This window comes from Stigmatopora nigra, chromosome 6, assembly GCF_051989575.1.
Source record: "Stigmatopora nigra isolate UIUO_SnigA chromosome 6, RoL_Snig_1.1, whole genome shotgun sequence".
Classification (NCBI taxonomy): domain Eukaryota; kingdom Metazoa; phylum Chordata; class Actinopteri; order Syngnathiformes; family Syngnathidae; genus Stigmatopora; species Stigmatopora nigra.
This window is the reverse complement of record NC_135513.1, coordinates 3,822,688-3,847,511: the sequence shown is the minus strand read 5'-3', so window position 1 is coordinate 3,847,511 and position 24,824 is coordinate 3,822,688. Positions and strand designations below refer to the sequence as shown.

The 24,824-nt window shown below is 41.0% G+C and overlaps 3 protein-coding genes and 1 long non-coding RNA gene across 6 annotated transcripts; 2 read left to right on the top strand and 2 right to left on the bottom strand.

Moving 5' to 3' along the window:
* Positions 1 to 1,081: 1,081 nt before the first annotated feature.
* tekt4 (tektin 4) lies at positions 1,082 to 4,500 on the top strand. 3 transcript variants are annotated; one of them, XM_077718778.1, is made up of 8 exons: positions 1,082 to 1,322; positions 1,725 to 2,253; positions 2,504 to 2,574; positions 3,114 to 3,257; positions 3,334 to 3,420; positions 3,506 to 3,641; positions 3,740 to 3,894; positions 3,975 to 4,499. In XM_077718778.1, exons 2-8 carry the CDS (start codon positions 1,738 to 1,740, stop codon positions 4,186 to 4,188), a joined length of 1,323 nt encoding a protein of 440 aa, XP_077574904.1. In that variant the 5' UTR covers positions 1,082 to 1,322; positions 1,725 to 1,737; the 3' UTR covers positions 4,189 to 4,499. The 3 variants fall into 3 exon arrangements, with proteins under 3 accessions (XP_077574904.1, XP_077574905.1, XP_077574903.1); XM_077718777.1 differs by lacking the exon at positions 1,082 to 1,322 and adding an exon at positions 1,334 to 1,542; XM_077718779.1 differs by lacking the exons at positions 1,082 to 1,322; positions 3,114 to 3,257 and adding an exon at positions 1,332 to 1,542 and having other exon boundaries at positions 3,975 to 4,500.
* On the bottom strand, positions 3,945 to 15,081 carry LOC144198009 (uncharacterized). Its single transcript, XR_013326641.1, has 7 exons — positions 14,856 to 15,081; positions 14,555 to 14,772; positions 14,306 to 14,353; positions 13,990 to 14,225; positions 13,758 to 13,916; positions 11,501 to 11,698; positions 3,945 to 4,080 (listed from the first exon to the last, which is right to left on the bottom strand). It is a non-coding gene; the product is annotated as an uncharacterized LOC144198009 (long non-coding RNA).
* On the top strand, positions 5,844 to 19,131 carry LOC144197992 (lysyl oxidase homolog 4-like). The gene is made up of 15 exons (XM_077718763.1): positions 5,844 to 5,916; positions 6,636 to 6,904; positions 6,975 to 7,561; positions 7,885 to 8,096; positions 11,359 to 11,397; positions 11,470 to 11,677; positions 12,021 to 12,201; positions 13,784 to 13,938; positions 14,012 to 14,179; positions 14,621 to 14,783; positions 14,865 to 15,108; positions 16,306 to 16,421; positions 16,524 to 16,660; positions 18,034 to 18,145; positions 18,339 to 19,131. The coding sequence occupies exons 2-15, from the start codon at positions 6,637 to 6,639 to the stop codon at positions 18,407 to 18,409; spliced, it is 2,661 nt and encodes an 886-aa protein (XP_077574889.1). The 5' UTR covers positions 5,844 to 5,916; position 6,636; the 3' UTR covers positions 18,410 to 19,131.
* Positions 18,605 to 24,824, bottom strand: r3hcc1l (R3H domain and coiled-coil containing 1-like). The gene is made up of 7 exons (XM_077718785.1): positions 24,733 to 24,824; positions 23,847 to 24,306; positions 23,476 to 23,660; positions 22,929 to 22,999; positions 22,493 to 22,588; positions 22,272 to 22,412; positions 18,605 to 21,222 (listed from the first exon to the last, which is right to left on the bottom strand). The coding sequence occupies exons 1-7, from the start codon at positions 24,747 to 24,749 to the stop codon at positions 21,170 to 21,172; spliced, it is 1,023 nt and encodes a 340-aa protein (XP_077574911.1). The 5' UTR covers positions 24,750 to 24,824; the 3' UTR covers positions 18,605 to 21,169.

Here is a 24,824-nt window from a genome sequence, read left to right as displayed (position 1 = left end):
TATTTTTTAACATTGTGATTATGGCTCCTATAGGAATAGACTACAGGACCCCCCTTCTAAAATAATGCTTTTATAATGCCCATAATGCTTTTACCAATATTTTTTAGGGCTGTAACAGTAACTGAGGTAGTAAAGTTTTTCCTGTCATCAAGTCAATGTCACGGGGCACAGCGCCAAGTGAAAGGAAGCAACCAAGAATAGACAAAACACATTCTGAAGGTTGAACGAAGGCCCAGAAGACTTATCTATAAATATCAGTCCTCCTTGCACACACATTACTGCACTTCATGTCTGGGTGTGGGTGTGTGTTTGTTTTGGCTTGTTGTTTATGATGACTTTGGGGCGCACTCAGGGTTCCAAATTCTAACCTTTGGGTGTGAGACGTGCAGAGACGGTTTGACTTGCGATATGGAAGAAGTGCAGCTGTGTGCTCATGCTGAAGTCAAAGGAATAGCTGAGCTAACAATGTACCATCAGCAGTGTGGTTGTTTAGTGGGGTCAGCATTTATGAAGGGTGGTAAAAATATTTTAGGCTGGAAATATGGCTGCTATCCAGAAGGACAGATGCGCACAGTTGAACCGGATCTCACCTTCCAGAGAATGATTGATTGCGTCTAGTGCAGGGTAGGTGGGTGTGGGGGCATTTGACTGGGATTTACTAACGTTTTGCCAGCTGTTGTCACTGTTTTATGACTCTGCACTTTACATTTAAGTTGTAGGTGTGCACTGGGAAGAAAACCTATGCACATGGAGGAGATGCACTAAGAATACGGTGTAACTACATCGTTAAGTTCCCTCAAAATGTAGATCACATTTAAATTTGATTAAATGACTAATCAATCATCCTGCTATCATTGAAAAAATCTGACAATATTGCTATTTTAGACATTTTTAAAGAAACTATTCAATCATTTTATTTGAATGAGACCATATTTCATTCTTATGTATATAATGTATATGTAGTTTATATAGAATTTAAAGATTTGACTAAATTCGTTTGTTCTTAGTTTTTCACTTAAAGAATTAAGAAAAAAGAGAGGATTTAAAGGATATTAAGGTCAACAATGTCTCGAAACGATGCCTATTATAAAAAGTCTGTCAATCATCAGAAAAGGAAAGCAAAGTACATTTGGATGCGCCTTCTTGAACTAACTAAAGTGATGGATGTAGACCAGCGCTGCCCTCTGGCGGTCACATATTTTTCTCATGCAAGCGCGCACTCAAAAGCGCATAACTAAATAGGCAAATCCTAAACATGACGACTGTAAATCGTGCGACAACGTGCATCACAGACGTTTACCTGGATGACGGGATGAGATCAGGTATAGTAGAGCACACTTGGCAGAACGCAGTTCTCAAAGGGCTCTGTTACACAGCGTCACACTAAAAACCGAAAGAGTCGTTAGATCGCCCGTCCAAGTGAGATCAACTCCAGTCAGTTAGTTACTAGTTCAACTTTCATCATCCAACAATCCTATCTGTCGACTCCATGAAACAATCAGTCGTTATGGCTTCCTCCACATTAGAGCAAATAATGTGCAGGTCAGATAATTGAACATGTTTATAAAGAACACGCACGATTGAATCATTTAAGAATGCCACACTTACTTGCTCGGGTTTCTTGTATCCAAGCAACCCGTCAACAAACTCGCCACTTTCTGTCGCTGACTTTGCCATTAGTGGTGTCTTTTCTCACTTTTGCTCTTCTATTTGAATTGTTTTAGTCGTTGTAAGAAAATGAGCGCCGAGGTGTTAGTGTCTCAGCCACACTATGATGGCGGAGCGATGGCTCAGGGGTCCCGGCAGGAGCAGGGGGCCCCCTTCGAGACGTCCTCGGGTCTAGCCTCTGCAGGCTTCCGCTCCGCCAAATACACCCCGGCCGAGTGGTTCAACAGCTACCGCAGCCTCCTCCAGCAGGCCGGCGCCGACCACCTGGCGTCCCGCAACATCCAGGAGGACTCCAGGCTGATGCGCAACGACACGGACGCCACCACCATGCAGACCCAGACGGACGGGACTCGCCTGCTGGGAGAGAGGCTGCAGGACATCCATCGCTGGAAGTCGGACCTCCAGGAGCACATCGCCCGGCTGCTGTCCGACACCACGGCTTTGCAGGCGCTCAAGATGAGGCTGGAGAAGGCGCTGGACGCCACCGAGACTCCCTTCGCCATCTCCGTCGATAACCTGGCCTGCAGGAGCCGCCGACTGGGGCCCGACCTGGTTCGGGACTGTGTGGAGGTGGAGCTGTACAAGGTGAGTGTGCTGGGTAGAAATACAGGTACAGGTGAATAGGGGTGATCCTACTTTGGAGAGTTTTGATTATCCACGAAATTTGAGGGATTACTGTATACATCTTTTTTTAATTGTTCAGAGTAAAACAGGGGTCAGGAACCTTTTTGAAAGACAGAGCGACAAACAAAATGAACTGGACGTCTACCGCCGTCAATAGCACCTATGATAGAGTTACGCAAATCACATAGCAAATACTTGTGTGTTCCACTAGGAAGTGGACTTGATCAGGAATGTCCAGGCTCTTCTGAAGAGAACCATCGCCCAGGTTGCTACACAGATGAAGTGGGTATCACATGATTCGCTACTCATTAGGTCTCTACAGTAAGTTAGTAAAAGATTGGGCCCTACTAACCTAGCTCTTATCCCCTAGCTTCCAGTTCCATGTGGACAGTAAGTGAATTAAGTGAATAGAATGAGATCAGAAGAGGGTTTAAGACATGGGTGTCCAAACCGGTCCTCAAAAGGCTGCAGTCGGTTTAGGTTTTCATGGTGTCTTTCTAGTGTCTTAAAAGTTTAATAAGTTGTGGTGCTGGTTTCAGCTGGAACAAAAAACCTTCATCCACTTTGCCCATTTGCAGAATAGTTTGGACACCCCTGGTTTAAAAGGACTGAGAAATAAAACATGGGTGAATGTAAACTGTTCGCTACCTAGCTTGAAGTATCTGGGGCTTGGAAGCACCTGATAACCAATTGGATAGAAAGGTGGATGGAAGATAGGATAAGGGTGTGACAGGGCAGGGTGCATTTGCAAGCCTGGTTATATGCAAACTTTGTGAAAATGAATGCGAACTGACTTGAAATTCTGGGTGCTTGCGCAAAAGGTTAAACAGAGATGCTAAGCAGGCGTTGGAGTTTGACTGGTCAGATAAGTACGAGGCCTATGCCTTGGATCTTAAATCTGGAAGATTTACCAATAGGAGTACGGATACGCAACACCATGGCATTTCAGCCGCCATGATGGAGCAGTGAGTAACACCGTACTGTATACATTGAATTTGAAATGAGAATTGACCGTGGCAAATAACTTTCTTTGTTTTACAGGATGTCTAATGTCCCTTCTTGGATACAGTTTTCACAGGACAACCTGTTCAGAGCCTTTCGCGAAGAGCAGGCCTCTAAAGATCTCAGGCTAGCGCTTCGTTGGGACTCATGTTTGGGGCCTCAAGAACCAAATCCCCAGGTTACAAACTTGTCTCTATGTATTGCGTATCAGTGAGCTGGTGCAGCAGGTGCTATTGGATACCACCAAGGACCTAAGGGTCCAATGCTCCAATGTGAACCAAGCTTTCCTACAGCGTTGTGCTGAACAGATGGATGCCAAGATCCAATTAGAAATGCAGTTTAAGCAGGTCCACACACACCCCCACAGTGCAGTATGTGCAGTTTGGAAATAGTTAGCAGTCCAAGCCTTAACATTTTCTATTTTGTGTGTCACACTCATGTGCAGACCTTGGAGCAGATTGGAGATCAGGAGAAGAACATAGTGGCTCTGCAAAAAGCCATTGATGATAAAGATGCCCCGCAGAGGGTGGTTGAGTCCAGGCTGTTCCAACGCTTTCGAAGACCCAATATGGAGCTGTGCAGGGATGAACCACAGATTAGGTATAGTATATACACATATATGCACGTGCGCAAACTCATACCCGAATGCCTAACGTGGCGGTTTTCCCATCTGAGCACAGCTTGGAAGGGGAGGTGAGGGAGATAGATGAGACCCTTGCTTCGCTGCACCAGGAACTGAGGGACGCCCGCAATTCGCTTTCCAACCTGGAAAACGTCCGCATGGCTCTGGAGAAAGACATAAAGTGTAAATCCTATACACTTTTCATCGAAAGAGAGAAATGCATGACTCAACGCAAATTGTATCCGACAATATCCAAACTTTCAGGGTACTGAACAAATGAGTTTTGTACATTGTGTGTTTATTTGCCGTTTTGCAGTGTTAGGCAGGTTTGGACTCTGAAAAGCCCACTCAGTCTGAGTACACTTCTGCACATTCTTATTGGTATGTTATGTTTACGTTGCACAACATGAGAGAAATGACATGTTTCCTATTTGAATTTTCTTAATTACATTATCCAAAACATTGAAAACTAAAGGGAATGTATCTTGTCATTTCTACAGTAATAACAAATTAAAATTTTGTCCACTGTGTAATGGTTTGTTAACAACAATTAATGTGGGTTGGAGTCAAGAGCTTGTTATGAAATGTGAATGATGCTGTTTTTTGGGGGGAGGGACATGGGGGGGGGGGGGGGGGGTTCAGGGTTATTTTGTTTAATGGTTGACGTGAATGTTGTCATTTTAAGTGTTTCAATAATTACAACTAATTCACGTTTTGTAGATTTTTTTTGGTGGTTCAGTAAGAGTCTGGTTCATAGTGTGGATTAATTACACAAGAGGGAGCCCATGAGCCTCATTTGCCTATATTATCATCACATGGGGATTCCAATTGTATGGTCACTGTCTACAGGTTTGAAAAGATACATTCAAATTGCAAATCTCATCTCATTTTCTGAACTGCTTTATCATCATTACGGTCGCCGCGGGTGCTGGAGCCAATCCCATATGGCTCCGGGCCAGAGGCGGGGGGACAACACCCTGAATCAGTAGCCAGCCAAGATTGCAGTGCACAAGGAGACGGACAACCATGCAAACTCACTCATACCTAGGGGCAATTTAGAGTGTCCAATCAGCTTACTACACATGTTTTTAGAAAGTGGGAGGAAACCCAGAGGAAACTCAAATTATAAAATACTATAGTTTTTAAAATCAATTCAGTCATAGCAATTAAAACAGTCAACATTAATTGTCACAATTAAATGTCACATTTTGTATTTGCAATTGTAATGAACTGCAAATTAATTACTTTGTGTGACAAGATTAGGAGTAAGTTAAGTGTACACATACTAGGTTGAAGAAACTTGTGCACAAGATTTGGTTTCCTTGGGGTGTTTTAGAGGACACAAGCTGTACTCTTGGATTTAAATAAATTAAGGCCGCCACGACTGGAGCTTATGAAACTCCAGAAAAAAACAAAACAAAAAAAGCAAGCACATCAGATATAGTTATTGTGGTGGTGACAACACCCACAACATTACTGCCGTTGCAAAACAGGGCCCCTGGTGCGAGCATGTCGTTTTTGGATTGGATCGTGGGTTAGTTAAAAACACCGTGAAGTAGCATTTGCATTTTCACCTAAGGACTTTATATGAGCAAAATATGGACTTGCATAAGTTAACACACTCACGTGTCCTCAGAATGTGACCTTTGTGGAGTGTAAGGGACCTTAATTTAGTACTACTATCCAAATGTATTAATAAAGTATATGTACAATGAACTTTAAGGACCTCATATATTCATTTATTTTATAGATTTACTGCAATAACAGCTATATTTTAAGGATTTTACTGTCTTGACTTTATAGTTGATTATGTTAAAATATGTGAAATGAGGCAAAGGGGAGGGATGGCTAAAATTGTCCATCTGAGGGTGTGACAAAAAAGGAAAGAGGGAGGGTAATGTGGAGAATAGAGAGACAAGGAGCAAAAGGCATTGCTTTTTTCATCCAGTGCTCCCTTACTCCTTTCCTCCCTGTGACTCCAGGTTGAGAACAACAGATAGGTAAGTTTCTCTTCATTAATGTCTCTTCTTGAATACACATATTTAGGTGAATTCCTCTATAGCGAAAATCCTCTTAAATACATTTTCCTTATAGTTCATTTTCCACATGGTAGGGAGCTCACTTTGTCATTTAAATTTAGTTGAATTTACAACGGTGCAGTATTTCAAGTAGGTAATGCATGCATAAATTGGAAAGACAACAGGTTTCATTGTCTAAGAAGATAAAAATATTCATCCGTAACTACGGCAAAAACGAATGCTTTACGAAGATCTATATCCTATACGTTGTTGGTAAAAAAAAATTACGATGGTGTTTGTTTGCTTTTGTGTCTGCTTGCGAAACGCATGCACGCAAACTAGATGCTTTGCGGAAAGCCAACATTTTCTTTGGCTGGATGGAGAGGCCACTTTTAGCTCTGTGAGCCCTTTCGCACTCATTGGTTAAGCCAGCTTGAGGACCGCTTCTCAAACATTTTTATGTGCTTTAAATCACCAAGAATATTATTTTTAAAAATCCCCCAAAAACGTCTATAGAATACCTGAATGCCACTCTAGGGAAAGAAGAGCAATTTGTAATTATATGCTGTGTGAAAGGGAGGAATTTCAATAGGGCTTTGCAGGAATTTTGCGGTGTATTTTATTCTGGAGTCTCTCTTACTAGTCTTCGCCTCAAGGGAGAGTATACTTCTCTTTCCTAACCATCTCTTTCTCTTCCCTAGGATGCTGTTCCTCAGCTCCCTATCCACTGCATTCCTGCTGCTGTTTCTCTATCCCTCTGGGCTCCTTGCACAACAGGTGCAAGTGCGGCTTGTGGGTACAGGGCGCCCCGATGCCAACGAAGGGCGTCTGGAAGTGTTCCACAATGGCGTGTGGGGCACCGTTTGTGATGACCAGGTGGATCTGAATCTGGCCAATGTGGTATGCAGACAGCTGGGCTTTCAACGCAGTCTTACTTGGGCTCACAGTACCAGGTTTGGTCAGGGACAAGGTAAGTCAGACACCATGTTTGGAGGTTTTAGTTTGTGCGAGAACTCTCTTGCCACGCTCTCTGCTCTCAGGTCAGATCTGGTTGGACAATGTGAACTGCAGAGGCAATGAGCGCTCTATCACAGATTGCGGCTCCAACGGTTGGGGAGTCCATGACTGTACCCATTCTGAGGATCTGGGGATTATTTGTGGCCCGGAAAGGAGGCAAAGCTCTTCAGGAGCAGAGGTCTCTTCTTCTTCCAGAACCGAGCAGACAGAACCCAGAGAGAGCACCCCGCAGCAACCAGCCCAGCCACCCGTCTCATCTAATGTTCCTTCTCCTCCCAGTCGAGGACACGAGATCGCACTCCATCGCAACCCCCCAACTTCACGCCGTAACAGGATCTCGCCGCAGGAGAACGGCCACGAGATCCAGATCCCACTGAGGTACAGGGGTCAGCAGGTATCTTCACGACCAGCGCCCAGTTCCACCCAAAGGCGGGAGGAGGAAACACCGAGAGGAGCACCTGCACCCAGACGCCAGCCTGAGAGAGAGTCCAATAGGCAGACACATTCCCCGGCCCAATCTGAGAGGCATCAGCCAAACAATGGGAACCATGTCGAAACAGATCCTGTTCATCCAGATTTCGGATTGGAGTCGGATAACCAGTACATCCAGGTAAAATATGTAAAAACACCATGTTCTGGGTAAATAACCTGTCTTCAGAGGAATTCACAATTTCGAGGCCTTGACAGCATTTTTGTACAATTTGGTCATTTACCAGTCAGTTTTCTTTGATTCAGGAATAAGTTACTGCTGGATATTTACTTTTCACAGCGTACAGCAGAATCAAAAAACTAGAAAACCAATGGGAGCTCAAATAGCTGTGAATGTGTCTTTGAGGCAACAAACACACTATTTGTTCTGTTTCCTAATTAAAATGTCTTCCTCGAATCGATAAATCTTAGAGATCCTCCATTAACTGTATGAAATGTTTACAGAGTGGTGCTGGTGTCCAACTGCAAGAGGTCCGTCTGCGAGCCGTGCTAACTGGCAACCGTGGCGGTCTGCTTTCCGAAGGAGTGCTGGAAGTGAAGCACGCTGGGAAATGGCGTCATGTGTGTAATCACGGCTGGGACCTCAGTAGCAGTCGTGTCGTCTGCGGCATGTTGGGATTCCCTTCTGCTGAAGCGTTTGATGAGAACGCCTACAGGTGAGTGAATCAGTAAGTGTCTGTTTGTGCGTGTGTGTGTGTGTGTGTGTGTGTGTGTGTGTGTGTGTGTGTGTGTGTGTGTGTGTGTGTGTGTGTGTGTGTGTGTGTGTGTGTGTGTGTGTGTGTGTGTGTGTGTGTGTAGGAGGGGGTTGCAGGCACGTGCACGTACACATTTGGACACTGGCTATGAAAGGGATGGAAAAGTGTGGTCTTAGATACTTCCTTTTGCGGACTAGTTGCTCCCATGCCTCAATCGCTGTTCCATCCTTTTCTGGGACACTAACCACAACTGCTACCGTTAGTACGACCACACTTGGCGTGACTCGTCCACTACAGTATTTGCCAAAACCAAGTGTCCACCAGGACTGTCTAGCCCATTGGCTGACTAGGCCTCCATGCCTTGATAATAATCCAAGAAAGGGTGTTATTAATGTCTGATCCAGAATTACACATTAAAAAGCATCAGCATCTGTAAATTACAATGTTAACTTATTTAACTGAACAGCTGCCAGTTGTTTGCAACACAGTCAATCTTGACATCATAGTAGAGTGATTTTTCAAGACAAATATTTTGTTCTATGAAAATGTGTATGCCAAATCCACCAAACGACTAGTTTTTTTTCCCCAAAAGAGACCAATTTTTATAGTACCTTTGACAGACAGTAAAAAAAACACTTTTATTTGTAAAGACCGTCTGGTTCATATGCGAATTCACTCTACATGAATGCATTTTTTTTTCCATTTGACTTCATCAGCAAGCCCCTCCATAGAAATGGATCTGACAAGACTTTACATCAACAAAAAACATGTATGCACACAAATACACGTGCCAATGTGCAGATGCAAACAGTCCTGTGTGTGGCTGCCCACAGGCGTCTTTTTCTAGCTTGGCTAGCAGTACAACTGGACTGACCACTGACATACCATTTGTCTCCAAGTAATTGCCCCTCGTCCTTGCCTGTCCAGCAGCTTGCCAGTAGGACACAAGGCGGATTCACGTCTAACACTAATAGCCACCACTACCAATCAAAATTTTTAATGAACTTAATTATAGTAGGCTGTAGAAAATGATGGGCTGTACAGGGGTGAGTCTAAAGAAGCAGTTCAGTTGCGATTTACTGTAGTTGGCGCTATTGATTCTGAAGGAACTGGAGGACATTCTAACCAACACTAACACAAGAAGACTAAATCCAACATGGTTAATAGTCATATCAATAAATTACAGGTGAGCGAAACATTGTTGAAAGTGGGTCTTCAATCAATGATCCCTGAGGTGACAAATGGATTTCAATCACCAATGAAGGACACAAGTCAAGTCCAAAAACAATGGTGAATTGTTACCCAAATTAATGTGGACACACCACTGAAAATATTACACCAACTGATGGATATTGAATTAGATATCCACCGGGAATGCAAAACTACTGGCTTCCTATTATATAGATAAAGTATTCAAAGGATTACATGTATGCAAAACGTAATGGACATGTAAAGTAGTCATTCTAATCTATTGGGATTTTTGAGCTTGCAAATATTCAAATGCTCCATTTTCAAGGAAAAAAATAGCATTAACCAATGTGTGCGTTGTTGCATTTTGCCAGGTGAGCGGGTAGTAAACAGCTTTTTGTTAACCTAACTTTTTTTTTGGAGGAAATTACACAAGAGGAATTTTCTGGTGGCCTCTGGTCAAGTTGTTTCCGTTATTTGAGATCAATATTTGCTTGAGGCTTCAAACTTTGATGTGATTTACTCACATTGACACATTATATTTTGGGGTCTTGAGACTGGATGAACAAGACACTTACTATATTTTAATTTGGGCACCTGGAAGTTGCATTTCTAATTTAGTTACCATTTCATTTCGAGGTTTTTTTAACGCCAGAAGCAGGACGGAAAAAGTTCAGAAGGGTTATTTCCAAAGTACTGACACCTTAGCACTGAGTGACTGTAAAAATGGGTGTGATTAAGACTTTCGCATGCTTTCTGTCTGATGTATGCGTGCATGGAGGCACTCAAACCTGCCACCACTTGAAACAGCCATTTGCTTCTTTCAGTCGGCGTCATGCTAACGCAACATAATAACAGCTTATCGCTTCTTTTTTTTTATACTAAACCACTTTTTCCAATCTTGCTTTTGGGATTGTGTGGCCAGGGTTACAAAAGGGATTACTTTAATCAACTTTCCCTCAGGTTACAAAATAAGAATTCAAATTAAAAACACTTTATTGCTGATGCCGATTGCCTTTCCTTCAAATCGTTGGGTTGACAAAGACCTCCTTACAGAATAAAAATAGCATGCTTTTTCAGAGTTTGGGCAAATGCTATTAAATCTTTAGAGAGTCTTACATCACCAACCTCTTGTTTCCAGGCATGACGCTGTGTAGCCATGTCACTTTGAGCTTTAAAGACTTTTTAAAGAGGTGGTGACCAAGGGAAAGTTGATATGGACATGCACATTTCCACGTCTGGTGTGTGCGATGCAACATGCTAGTGCTCGAGTCGACCGCACAGCAGACACTGCCAAGCAAGGCAGGCAATTATATGGGTGACTCTCACCTCCTCCTCCCCACTAACCTCACCCTTCAGAACCCCACGAACTAACACCCCCATACTGGCTTGTTGCCCCACTGCCAAGTTATGAAACATTTTCAACAGAGTGCAAAAACTAATGGCACAAAGTCTTTATACTTTAGAATTGATTATTTTTAAAGGTCTAAAGTCATTACTATATAAAGTAGAAAGTAAACCCCTAAATAAGAATATATAAAAATACAATGCAAGAGTGATTTACTGTATACTTCACAAAAAGGCTTATGTTTTACCCATACTAGCATTAAGACTTTGAATTCCCCGATTTCGTAATAAAATACATGCCCGACTTTGGTTAAGCCAATATTTACATTTGTATCACTAGTCTGGTGGTGGAAGTAAACAAGTCTACTCAGTGTTGTGACACACAAAATACACAAAGGGGGTCCGTGAGGCTGCACCTGCTTGTGGTCTCTAGTTGATGCAAGTGGTCAGCTTTGGTGTGAGTGTGCTTGAAAAAAATGACACCAAACTTTATATAGCTCAAATGTCCCCTTTTTTAAGCTTGTCACTTTTAGACTGGCTATGTGTGAATGTTGGTACACATGAATTTAAGACCAAAATATGAGTTGAAATAAATGTGCATAAGATGTATTGGCTGGTGTATGTATACATAAATGTCCTCTTTTGGGGGAGTATTGTTCCTTAATTTCATTTGAATTTTGACTTTCAGGAAACTGTGGGACTCTAAACTGGCAGATCCATCATCACGGTAAAATCAGTACTTCTAGACGCACCGTTTTTACAACCGCATGTATACTTCACATCAATTTTTACTTCTCAGACTGAGGACTCAAGTTACAAAGAAAGCTTACTGGGTGGAGAAGGTGCAGTGTCAGGGAGTGGAGGTCTCCTTGTCCCAGTGTCAGGCCCAGCTGTCAGTTCGCAGGAGAGACGGTCCATGCTCGGGAGGCATGCACGCTGTTGTTCGTTGTGTTGCTGGATCACAGTTTGCTCGCAATGGTCGAAGACAGCCAACACAACCAGCATCGGTCAGTTTGGATTTCCTCATGCTGAAATTAGGAGTGAAACCCACAATACAGTATACACCATCAATAGTACAACCAATGAGAGAGTAATGGTATAGATTGGAATGCTAGTATTTCACAATATTTTCAATGTAAATTTTAAAGAAGTATATTTTTTGATTGTTATAGTGAGCAAGTGACAGGTCCAAATTATTGCAAATCTCAATGCATTGCTGTTCTTCGCCATTGTAAATTGGTGGAAGTACTTTGAGTAAAAGCACAAAGAGGAAAACAAAATATTCTATAGTAAGAAGTATCTAAATCTGCTTCAAACTATATAATGTTTAATCATTTTCTTTTCTTCTAGAGCAACGTGCGCCTGAAAGCGGGGCCACGTGTCGGGGAGGGTCGCGTGGAGGTTCTGAAAGAGGGCAAGTGGGGCACCGTGGCCGACCACCAGTGGGACATCACCGACGCCAGTGTGGTGTGCAGAGAGCTGGGCTTTGGAACTGCCAAGGAGGCTCTAACCAAGGCTCAAATGGGCGAGGGTGAGAAGAAACTTACACATGTAGATGTGCATGTATGCAGCAGAACACTTATTATATGTATGTAAGCATTCTGCCATTAATGCAAATGTTACAGCATTGCCTATCTACATAGAGTTTTCTATTGGAGCCAAGTTTTCTCCATCTGGTTCGGATAACCGTTTTCACTCACATTAACACCTTTGCACAAATTAGAGCCTTCAGCATACATGGTTTAGGACTCAGGAATGGGAAAACGCAAGCAAAGCCAAGAGTCAAGAATATTCCTTCTTTGATCACGCAGTGCTAATCAGTTTGATGGGCAACTTCGTAAAACTATCAAATCCATACGAAACCTTCGCAAATCTTTTTACAAATAATCAGAGAAGATTATTTAAAAGGTATATCTCTAAAGCAGTATATCATCATGGTACTAACTGTTCATAGCATCATGAACGTCACTTTTTCGGCATCATACTCTGCTGTTGACGCCTATATTTCCCCATAATTTGAAAGTGGTTATGGTTAGGGCGTTAGAGTTTGGGCATATTATTTTCATTCATTAATTTCAAGAGAAAGCTTTAAGCAATCCCAAAATATGTTGTTTTTCGACTAATTACAGTTCATTACTTTTTGTTTGACATCTGACAAAATTCCCATGAGAACAAGGTCAGACTAAACAGCAATAATTCTAAATGGGCATTTTAAATAGTCAGTTGGCAAATACTGTCAACCCAAGCAGAGAATAAACTTAGACAAAGGGTTCACAACTGGACTTGCGATGGTTGACTGCATCTACCAATAACCACTTGTTTGACTAGTGGAACATGTGGAACTCACATCACGTAGTGCATAACCCTACTCTTGGTAATACTCCTATTGTGGCCCCAGAAACCTTGCCATGCCAACAAAAGCAATTTAAAATTCACTTCCACATAGAGAAAATCAGTCCATTTTTCCTGCCCTACATCTGCTCCAATTAAACTCAGTTTGGCCATTATCTTTCAACCAAAATGAGAACATAGCATGACCCTGTAAATGTTGTAGAATTTCCTGCTCTCCACTCGGGCTAATGAAGTAATTCATGGAAACGTTTTAAATTTCCTAAAGTAGGTGCTGTGCTTGTGTTATGTCTAAATAATGACTACGGGTAATGTCAGAGGGGAGAGCTGTGGGTTGAAATGTTTCTTGACAAAGTTAATTTTGCCATGTTGCACAAACACAGGCGAGTGGTCTGGGCCTTGCTGGGGCTCTGGGAGGGCTCATGGGTGGTGCAGTTTGGAGTTTGAAGAGTGATTTGACTCAATGCACAGTGACATCAGTGGCTATTTGAGTGGAAAAAAACATATAAGACTCAATAAAACGGTGGGCTCATACAGCTTCTGTCAGTTCAAAGATTTTTGGCTGTGGTGAGCAGGACAGAGGGTTCTGTAAATTGGACAAAAGTAAATCTGTACTAGGCACATTATTCTGAACTCTCACAAATAACTTAAGAAACTTGGCTCCTCAAATGATTGGAATGCACAAATCGCTCTACTAAGATAAAGAAGGGTCATAATACATTCAATTATTTCAATTACCTGCATTTTTGGAAATGCCATTTTAGGTTCCGGACCAATCCACATGAACAGTGTCCAGTGCACAGGCAGGGAGAGGTCCTTGACTGAATGTGCTTCCAAACCGGTGCCTTTGTACACCATCAAGCATAACCAAGATGCTGCTGTCCGATGCAATGTCCCCTACACGGGCACACAAAACACGGTGAGACACAAAAAAATAGTTACACGCGTCAAGGGCGATCGATCATCTTACAAAAACACTCTTTTGGTTTCAGGTGAGGCTGGCAGGAGGACGAGACAGATCAGAGGGTCGCGTTGAGGTGTTGCTGGAGGTCGGAGGATCGAAGCGCTGGGGTTCTATTTGCAGCGAGAACTGGGGAATCAACGAGGCCATGGTGGTGTGCCGTCAACTCGGCTTGGGTTTTGCCGCCAGAGCTCACCAGGTAATTTTGCGTACATAGTGGCTTCAATCAACCTTTGTGTCACTCCCTGTATTGGCACATATCATTTGTACTCCCACATTTCCCTTCACTCTGTGCTAGGTTTGTATGTCTGTGCCGTGTTATTACCGAGGCCGGAGGTAATTACAGGCTTCTAGAAGGTTCACTTCCAGCACTCTGAAAATAAAAAGTAGGCAAAGAAAAATCAGTCGAATTGCTCAAGGAAAACAAGCTGAAAATAGGGTTGCACATGGAAAAAAATAGGCTGGTAGTGTTATTGGGACATTTAAAAGGCAGATTTAAACTGTGAAAAAGGCTGTAAAATGTGATAATCTGTAGATTGATATGTAGGGCTTGGAGTCATAAAATAAAGCTAACCTCAGGTGGCGCACCATTCTTTGTTTTTTAAGCTTTTCAGCTGTTTAGAAACTGTTGTTTGTACAGGAAACGTGGTACTGGCCCAACTCAGGTGATGCTCACGACGTGATTCTGAGTGGAACACACTGTGCCGGCTCTGAATACTCCATCCAGCAATGCAGCAAAAATTCAAACGTCTACTGCCCCAGAGGTGGCAACGAGAAAGCCGCTGGAGTCACCTGCGTGGAAAGTGAGCAGAAACATTTTTTTTGAAGGGACAGATATATTTATGGCCAATGATTTTGAACTCCTTCTTGTATACCATGAACAGCTGCTCCTGACTTGGTCGTGGATGCTCAGCTGCTCCAGGAGTCGTCCTACCTGGAAGACAGACCTCTTCACCTGCTCTCTTGTGCTAATGAGGAGAAATGCCTCTCGTCTTCTGCTGCCAGGATGAATTGGCCCTACGGACACCGCCGATTGCTGAGATTTTCCTCTCGTATCATGAACGTTGGTCGTGCTGATTTCCAACCAAGGGCGTCCAGGGAGAACTGGGTTTGGCATCAGTGTCACAGGTAGGATGTATTTCAACACTATGCACTTCAACTGTGTAATATTTGTAACACTGTAAAATTTGGTTTAGACAATAACATTTTTTTAATTGAATACCTGTTTATTTTTTTTAATATCAGCATTAAGACTATCCTCAGAACAGCATACCTGTCAACCTCGAACCATTTGTGATCTTACCAAATTTTGTTTTCGCCCTTACATATATGTATAAATACATGGAAAATCTTACCACTTTACTTTTTTGTAAAAAATCACGAACAACAAGTGAAAATGAAAGTAAACATAAACAAGGGAACAGGAAACGGAAATCACATGGTGAAAGTGTTACAAAACGAAATGTTTATCATGATCTTTTTTTTTTAGCCAATCAGAGGCGCCGGTACATATATCACTTGGCAGACATGCGTTTCCGGGAAGAAACAATGGCGGATGGTGAAAAATGGCTAGAAAGTGCCTTAATTTATTTTTTTTTCTCAAAATCACCGTTTAGCGTACCATTTTCATGTGTACAGCGTACCAATATAAAAATGGGCTTTCAGTTGTACCAATTACGGCGAGAACGTACCAGTTGACAGGTATGGAACAGCCTAAGTTCTTTAGTCAGCTGCTGAGGTTTTGTTTCCGAAAACAAAAGGGGCAGAGTTTTGAGTTTTTTTTTCCAGCCTCAATAATTTCCTCCTCAACCAACCAGCCAGCAGATTGGTTTGGTTTCCTACTTTAGCCGGGGCCTCTTGCGGGAATGATTCTATAACGAGAGACAGAGCGTTAGCAAACAGATAAACAACTCAATGTGAAACGCCTTTGTAACACTACTACAGGATTCATCTCTGCTATATTAAGAAATCGAAATTTTACTGCCCAAATAAAATGTTATGCAACTGTTTAGGAATGATGTGTTGCTCAGACAAAAGAAAAACACAACTGTCCAACTGAAAAAGTCAATTGTGTACCGACACTTACCGCAGCATGGAATTTAATTACTCACATTCCCAAACAAATTTGTAGTATGCAACAATCACTTGTTTTTGTCCAGAACCTTTTTTAACTCTTTTGTAAAAGGGTTATCTCACAATTTAGAAAGTTACTTTTATGCTTCTTTATTCTTTGATAAAAACTCTCTTAAATGATTGAATTCGGTCAATATTCACATTAACGTAGCTGTGTTTTTGAATAAAAGTTTGCCCTCTCTCATTTCTTAGACACTACCACAGCATTGAGGTGTTCACCCACTACGATCTGCTGACTCTCAATGGAACTAGAGTGGCTGAGGGTCACAAAGCCAGTTTCTGTCTGGAGGACACCTACTGCCCTGATGGTCAGATACATTGAAACCATTAAACATTTTGTCCAGAATGTCCAATTGTTAAGTCACCTACCGAGGTACTTGTTCAGTAATACATATTTTCTGACTCCCTAGGTCTCCAGAAGCGATATTCCTGCTACAACATGGGACAGCAAGGCATCACAGTCGGCTGCTGGGATACTTACCGCCATGATATTGACTGCCAGTGGATCGACATCACAGACGTGCGTCCTGGTGAATATGTATTCCAGGTAAGTTGGTGATATTTTCAAGGTATTTTTCTTAAATCACAAAAATATCAAAAAATGGGCTGGCAAGTTAAGGGTGGCATCAAAGTGTGTGAAACACAGAAGTTTAAAATCTGCAAGCACATTTGGCATAGAAAAAAAATGATAACCAACTATAATTGTAGCAAAGTGGGTGTTGGGTTAGCATTGGGCCATTCAGGTATGCTGTATGCATCTTTTTTCAGGGTTTGTGTTTATTTCAGAAGAGCATATTTAATATAGCTTTATATAGAAAGTAGACCTACTATTAGAGAGTAAGTGGAGCTATTGGCGAGCGGACAAACTCCCAGCACTTCACATTATTTATTTTTTTTTATGCTGAAGTTGGTTGGTCTTGTGTGTTCCTAAACGTCCAATCTACTGTTCTGACCTACTCATCTGTTTTCCCGCTCTGTCATTTGTTCTATTTTTACGGCAAGCTAAGTGGCACCACGTAGATGTTGCTTGTGGTTTCTAATTAGTTTCTCAGCTTTTTTTGCATTATCAAAGATGCTTGCATGAGACATGTGCATGTCCGTCTGCATGGCGCTCAGGCGGCAACAAGACCACAACTGGACATTAAACTACCTACGCTTATGAAACTTGCGTTTTGTGACTACGTGACCTGGCAGTTGTCCGTAAATTTCATAAGAAGTGAAAATGGAGGGAGGGAGCTTGCGGATGCTTGCTCAGCTTTCTTTCACCAGCTGGGAGTGGCCTCAAACAAGAATGGTAGCCATTTTCAGGAATACAATGGTGGAAGTGATGAGTAACATTGACTCAAGCTTGATGGATCCTTCTTAAAATTGATATCACCTTTTTGTATTCCACTTAAAGAACGACAAACAGGAATAATGTCTAAAATTGACTTCTTTTTTACATTATCTTAAAATAAACTTTAAAGAGAAATATTCAATGGCTTCAACAAGACTCTAATTAGGCCTATAAACCAATTCAAAAGACTAATACTAGTATTGACAGTAGGTTATGTACTGGTTGCCAAAGTGTGTGGCATTTCTGATGTCACACTACTTTGATGTGTGCAGTGTGGGACATAAACTTTTAGTATGTGCTTAATAGGGGCAGGCAGTACAGACAGGATGGAAAACATCAAGTCATTGCAACCAAGCACGACTACACTCTAATAACAGGCTGTACCGTGAATGTAAACCAAAATTGTCATCTGCATCTGTCGACTGTTTTTGTGTCTTGCATAGATAACAGTGGGAAGTGATGTCATTTATCATTTCAACCCCTAATTTGAGCTATTTAAAAAAAGAGAGAACAATTATCCTGTGGTTTCCTCAGTCACCCCCATGAAAAACATCCCCGATCTGAATTTATCTCTCCTTTTACAGGTGGAGGTCAACCCATCTTTGGATATGTCTGAGTCCGATTTCAAAAACAACGTGATCCGCTGCCGGTGCAAATATGACGGAGCGCGTGCTTACATGTTCGGATGCCACGCAGGTAGAGTCCAGTATTCCGGGATGGGATGGAGATGGGATTTGAATGAAAGGGAACCTGTGGAATGGAGATAGAATGCAAGAAAAAAACAAAAAATGGGATGAAGAATTATGACCAAAAGAGAGGAATCAAGATAACCTAAGAGTTTCTATACATATACTGTTGAATACGTAATAAATTACTTCTGTTTCATCAGGTGATGCTTACAGCGCAGATATCGAAAACTTGTTTGACCACCAGCGTCAGATCACCAACAATTTCCTGTGAAAGGATAATCACACAGATACAGGAAAGAAGAACTCAGCAGCACACCTCAACAAGACAAAGAGGTTGAGAGACAAAAAATAAATGAGGAAGAATTTTATGCCTGGTTGCATTCTGTCAGGTTGTTCAAGTCAAGATGATTAAAGTTTGAGAAGTAGAAAAAGGAAAGCACGCATTGTTAAAAAAAAGAAAAAAATGTCAACTCATTTTCATTTAATATCCATTTTGAAAACGTTTTCTCATTAAATATGATTCCAAGGATTAAATCATGACCACAGTACATAAATATGAAGGCCCACATAGACAGAGGTTAAATTTGTCTGATTGCATTAAATTTCCAACTGCAAATGCATTATTTACTGTTACACATGTGCTTTTTGGTATTGAATGAAAATCAACTCTTTTTTTTATTCCATGGTGCTATTTTGCCTTATTTGAATAAATATTGTAATGTATTGCACATGTATTGTCATGTACAGTTTTATATTACCTCTCTGAAATACTGTTAGGTCTCTAATTTATGCAGATTTTATTGTACTCTTGAAATGGCATTGTCCCGTGTGGCTTTGTTTTGTATTGTTAATTTCATTGACAGATCATTTACTTGTTTGTTATACACTTGTTCAACAATGGGAACATCAAATGCCCTAAAGTAGTGCGCCTTAAATATTACTTAAATGGTAGAGCAAGAACAAGAATAAACATCAGAATGACAAACATGCTTATTTAAGGAATGGTTATTTTTCCAACAGATTTCGTAAGAATAATGCTAGAAGTCAGTTAAAATGGACATTAAAATTGAACTGCGCTTGTTTACGATGCATTGTGCAATCAGATCACTGCAATGCTTAGACTTCATTGTTGCCGTTGGCAGTTAAAAAGCCTCTTAAAAAAAGCTACTGCTGTTGCCATCGTCTCCCAGGCAGCCTCGGCTAACCTGTATTTTATGGCCTGTTCCAACCACCTCTACTTCTACGCACGCAATGCACACAGGGAACTCTCCCATGACTGTTTTAGACACATGGGTCATTTTCAGTCACACCAACACTATAGCATAACATCCTACAATACTATTATCTTTGAGGGTTTCCTTACAGTAAACTGTTCACTTAAAACATCATCGAGTGGCCCTGTTATTTTTCTTATTGGCTCAGTTTTAACTTAAATAATGCACCATTCGTTGAAATAGAATGCCTGACTGTTCACTTAAACATAGGAGAGATACATGCCTATTTGGCCTGAGGCTGTTTATTTACCCTATGATATAAAAGTTCATATGTGAACCGTACAACATTTTTTGAGTGATGATCTCTGCCTGTGTGGGAATAAGTTGACAGCGCTGTGGTGTATGCAAAGAATCATATTGTGACTCAAGGTTTGGCTAACACATGGTGATGATTCAGCTGCAGGAATAACATAAAGGGAGGTCCATCTCCTTTTTGGCCAATTTATCATATTTGGTCGATATTTGTTTTAATTTTAGAGGGCAAGTATTCCTTAATTGCAACATGGTAGAACAATTGCTTTGATTTCTTTCAATGAAAATCTGAATAAATGGCATCTCTGCACAAGCTAACACATTAAAATGGTTCATCTAAAGGCTGGTCTACTATTTATTTGACTTCATCAAGTCCCTTACTTTCAAAACAGATCTCTTGAAACATCAACTATCAAACTATGATCTATTTCAGTTCATATAGAACATTTTTTCACTTGGGGAAAACCAAGTCTGTCACGTACAGAGGAAATAATTCATATAAACATGTTTGAAAACACTCACCAAGAGTCACTGGGGGGTTCCTTACACAGGAGATAATGTAGAAGACACTAGTACTATTGCTCCCTCTTTAAGACCTAAAATATGATTTAAAAAGGTAAAGAAAGGTGACATAATGCATGTAGTATCTACATGCAGACAATGACAATGATCTATCCTGAATTTAAGGACGATAAACAACTTGTAAGCACATACGAAATAAGAATATATACACATTTACCAAAATCTACTGAATTCAAGTGTTTCACATTGTAAGAAGATTCATGTTATGTCCCGATGTGCGTTTCAATTGCTAAAATGTGACATAAAAAAATTCTATCTTCACAGAAAAATCTCAATTAAAAATAGTGTTACCCCTACTTACGAACATCTCTACATATGAAATATTAAGGTTACATTCTGTTTTTAAAAATTCCTTAGCAGCGTTTGTGTGTGCGCAAACCAATGTTATTCTTATTTTAACTTTTTTGAATTCAAAATATTAACTTGCTGTATTTGTGTTTGTATGTTGTCAATTGCCAAGCATTTGCCTTCTCTCACAATTTGGTATGAAATATAAGCAATATAAACAAGGGTTGTGGATCCCTTGTTTATGTTACTAATATTTCATGCAAAATTGATGTTTATTTCTAAAGTGATTAGTTAGTAGAATTGGCTTTTTTCATGTAAAATGCTTCCCTACTTCCGAAAAATTAAAGTAATGAAATCATTTCTGGAACCAATTATTTTCTTAAGGAGAGGTGCCACTGTAATTATCTTGACTAAAACGTGTGAGACACATTGCTACTTATAAGTTTCCATGAATTCATGTCTCTTTTCTAATGTTAGATTACCAAACGAGTTGAGGTAATTTGGCTCTTCATGAAAAAAAAACATGACTAGAGTCATGTATAACACTGCACACTTAGATAATGACGGGACTACATGTCTTCATGCGTGGTCGGAAAGGAGTCAAGTGAATCAAAGTGGAGGAGTTTTCTCTCCAGTCACTTTCCCTCCCAAGCATCTTCCCTCTGTTTGGCTGCCAGGCGCTTTTGTTCTGTAAGATAAATCATAAAGAGACAATTTGACATCCTGAATAGTTAGCCAATCTGTGTGGTCGCTCGTGTCAAGCATAAATTTGATTGAGACCCTAAATACGGATGTGGACACGATGACACGTGGCAGCAAAACTGGGGACAAAATGTTCAGGGCAAGATGCAATGGCTCCAAAAGAGCTCCATGGGACATCCATACTAAGAACAAAGGAGTTTTTTTGCCTCCCTGGCTGGTAGTTCAGTGGACAGCCACTGGTGGTTTATTGTGCCTATATACTTATGGTCCCTCTGTGAAGGGAAAGGCTGCTGTGCTGATTATAGACTTTCTTTGAGCCACACAACAGTGGACAGAGGGCGACTTCATTTTGGTCCTAGGTTTCTTGGCCACTTTGCTCTTGAGCTGCTAAGTGGTAGAAGAGTGCCCACATGTGGTAAAAGCATACTGATGCATGACGCAAATGGCAAGTCTAACAGGGCATCAGGTTGGTTTAAAAAAAAAAAAATTCAAACAAAACTTCTGGCATTAAAACTTTGCAAGTAGGATCCAAAAAAATGAGACTAAGCTGGAAACTGACATGCAAACTCCACACAGTGAGGACCCACCTTTGATCAAACCCTTGGCCCAAGAACTGTGAGGCCGACTTGCAAACCACTCACCTACCAAGCCTTAAAATGTTTAAAATTCCTTTTTTGTTCTCGCTGCCCAAACTTGCATGCCAAACTTCCTCACTTGCGCCGCCTGTCTTTGTGCTTGTGAAACAGATTCCCCTCTCTGTGCATCTCTTTTCTAATGCATTCCAACTTTTTGCATTTACAATTTTTGACACAACCATGGGAAAGTCCTCATTGGACAAATAGTTAGTTACTTGCCCTTTCTAAAGGATTAACACATTCGGAAATTGTTCACATTCAGAATTTGGTCAGATCTACGCTTCCTGTTCAAACCCATCCTGCAGCCACTTCACTAAATTAAACTGTTTATGAGATCATTTTTTTTAGAGATGCTCAAGTCAAACACAGAGAGTGCACTGTACGGAGTTATTTTCTGTACCTCTAGCTTCTTGCAGTTTCCGCTTCTCGGCTTCCCGCTGTTCCTTAGTGGCATTGCTCTTCACACCGAGGGCACCAATCACAAGCCTGTGAGCCAGAGCTACACTTGTTTGAGGCCTCTCTTTAGCAGGAAGGGGTGACTCTGAAAATGAGAGGATAAAATGTGCCTTCCATAAGAGATGGAAAAAGAAAAAAAATCATTAATGGCTGTTGTTAATTTACCAGAGAAGCTACGAGCTGAGGCTTTTGTCGCTGGCGTGGATTTGGAGAGTGGGCGTATCTTCATAAGTGGATGTTTAGATCTTAATGCCTCACGAGCTATGGGGAGAAAAAAAACAACAACAATCACTTAACTGGGCAGCAATCTGATCATCTAACATAACCTAGAACCTTGATGGTCATGCCAGGACATTTCATATATGAAAACCTGAAGCACCCATTACTCTGCAAGTTGCTTAATTTAATGATATAAAAGAATAAGTTAGACTAGACTTTTCTTGTGTGCATTCCATGCATACAAAAAGTTATCAGTCCTCAATGAAATTTAGATGTGATTCACTCCACATTTTTTTACCAAAACCTGCCACTTGAACAAACATGTGTAGGCATTTAATATCCCTTATATAGTAGTTTTCTCGTTTTTCACTGTAAAACCTGCCTGCTGTGGTGCTTGTAAAGAGACCTAGAGCATGTGTGTCATCAATCCACTTGATATCAAGGCCTCTTTTCCTGAAAATACATTAAAAAAGAGTGTAAAGTAGAGATCTCTAAACTACTTCACATTGTGGATGCAGGATTTATTTCCAACCAAACAAAACAGCACCTCATCAAGCTGGTGTCTTACAAGTGTATTTCTGCTGAATCACGTTTCTGCCAAAATGAGCAGCACCTGAATAAGGTGCTGCTCGTTTTGGCAGAAACCTGATTTTTTTTTAACTGTTTGTGCTGGGTGACTTTGAACCCAGAAACAGGACTCACTGATTTGGTGCAAATGAAAAAAAAAAGAACAAGTATAAAAATAAACGTATATGAAGATGATCCCAACTCGTTAGTACTGGGGATCAACGTTTAGTGAATCATGAAGTAAAATGCATTGTTACCTATTTTTTATATACTTTATATGTATAGGTATGACACAGGTTTCCTTAATGATATCTTGTAGAGGTAGTATTTATACGAGTGAAAATGATGGTAGATGTACATACTGGTGTCCCTGAAATAATTTGGAAAGATCCTCTGATTTAAACTCAGGAGGAATGTCGTAGATCTCAATCATGTGTGAGAGGTCATCCTCAGAGTCCACGTCGTCATCATCAAATTTCTTCATATTGTTATGATCAAATCTGGCCTCCTGGATTGATTGCTTCTTTCGACCTTCATTCAATGACAGCTGGAAGAAAGAAGAAGGGAAAATTAGACTCGATTAGATAACTCGGGAAATTCACAGTGACAGTAGCAAGAGCGCACAACACAAACACAGGAAAATACATTTTAGACATAAAAAAATAGGTGACAAATAAGTACATATACACACATACAAACATATACTACACACATACATACATTAAAGGCATACCTCTTCAAGCTGATTTTTGAGACAATCGCCATCATCATTAAATAAGGTGTCCCAACTGTCTTCTGGTGCCCTTTCGTCATGACAAGATGCATCAAAAACCTCTGCTGAGTCCAGTTGTCCATTGGGCTTCATCTCTGGACCCGGCAGCAAGTCAGCCTCCACAGTAGAATTACCTGTCATTGGGTCAGGTTCGTTTCTTTCAACAGGCAGCTGGTTATCCTTTGCTACTGTCTTGTCCTTCTTATTTTTAGCATTCTTTCGCGCCTTATCCGTGTAACGAGGTCTGGGTCTTGGTTTGACTTCTCCCTCAATGTGAGATTTGCCTTTTGATGAGTTGAGTTGTTTCTTTGGTACCTGATGCGTCTGGCTTGGTTTCTTGGACTGAGATGCTGTGGGTGTGTCTGCTGAAGAACTGTCAATCTTTGGTTGTTCCATTTCCATCTTAGTTTGTGCAATGTTTCTAGAACAAACAAAAAAACAGCCGGGATGAAACAACGTTTTGTTTTCTGCCAACGACAATGACAGACGTCCAATCCTATGTGACCAAATCAAACGGATTGGACGTCTCTGGCGGTCAATGGCAATGAAACAAGATCATCCACTTCCCAGTTCAAACACAATATATATATCGACGTCAATACGAGTCAAAAAGTTAAAACGTTTAGTGAAACCATTTGACTGTAGTAAACTGCAATGACTTTATAGAACTTGCTTACAAGTGCAAGTGAGGCTAGCACAATCACTGTTTGCACTACAAAAACCATCATCTAGCAAATTAACTTTCCATTTATTGACGTGGATGCAAGAAAAATGATATATAATGAGATCCAGTCTCAGTATTGGCAATTTCATTCAATGTTAAAGGCTGAAAGTGTAAGAAACCTACCCGGTTTTGTTTATCATCCGGGTTTGACGCAGTGTGACGTAGGACGCAAAGGCTTGTGGGAAGCTGAGTTCCTCCGCACCGTTATAAAATGC

What these genes read in the sequence shown, in the direction of transcription:
- tekt4 (XM_077718777.1), top strand. Translation starts at nt 1,490, where the DNA reads ATGAAACAATCAGTCGTTATGGCTTCCTCCACATTAGAGCAAATAATG. An exon ending in TTAGAGCAAATAATGTGCAG is followed by an intron (nt 1,543 to 1,724) that starts GTCAGATAATTG and finishes GAATTGTTTTAG; the next exon opens with TCGTTGTAAGAAAATGAGCG. An exon ending in TGGAGGTGGAGCTGTACAAG is followed by an intron (nt 2,254 to 2,503) that starts GTGAGTGTGCTG and finishes GTGTTCCACTAG; the next exon opens with GAAGTGGACTTGATCAGGAA.
- LOC144197992 (XM_077718763.1), top strand. Translation starts at nt 6,637, where the DNA reads ATGCTGTTCCTCAGCTCCCTATCCACTGCATTCCTGCTGCTGTTTCTC. An exon ending in CTGGTGAATATGTATTCCAG is followed by an intron (nt 16,661 to 18,033) that starts GTAAGTTGGTGA and finishes CTCCTTTTACAG; the next exon opens with GTGGAGGTCAACCCATCTTT. An exon ending in CATGTTCGGATGCCACGCAG is followed by an intron (nt 18,146 to 18,338) that starts GTAGAGTCCAGT and finishes CTGTTTCATCAG; the next exon opens with GTGATGCTTACAGCGCAGAT.
- r3hcc1l (XM_077718785.1), bottom strand. An exon ending in AAATTATTTCAGGGACACCA is followed by an intron (nt 23,000 to 23,475) that starts GTATGTACATCT and finishes ATGTATTTTCAG; the next exon opens with GAAAAGAGGCCTTGATATCA. An exon ending in GAAACTGCAAGAAGCTAGAG is followed by an intron (nt 21,223 to 22,271) that starts GTACAGAAAATA and finishes TTTATCTTACAG; the next exon opens with AACAAAAGCGCCTGGCAGCC.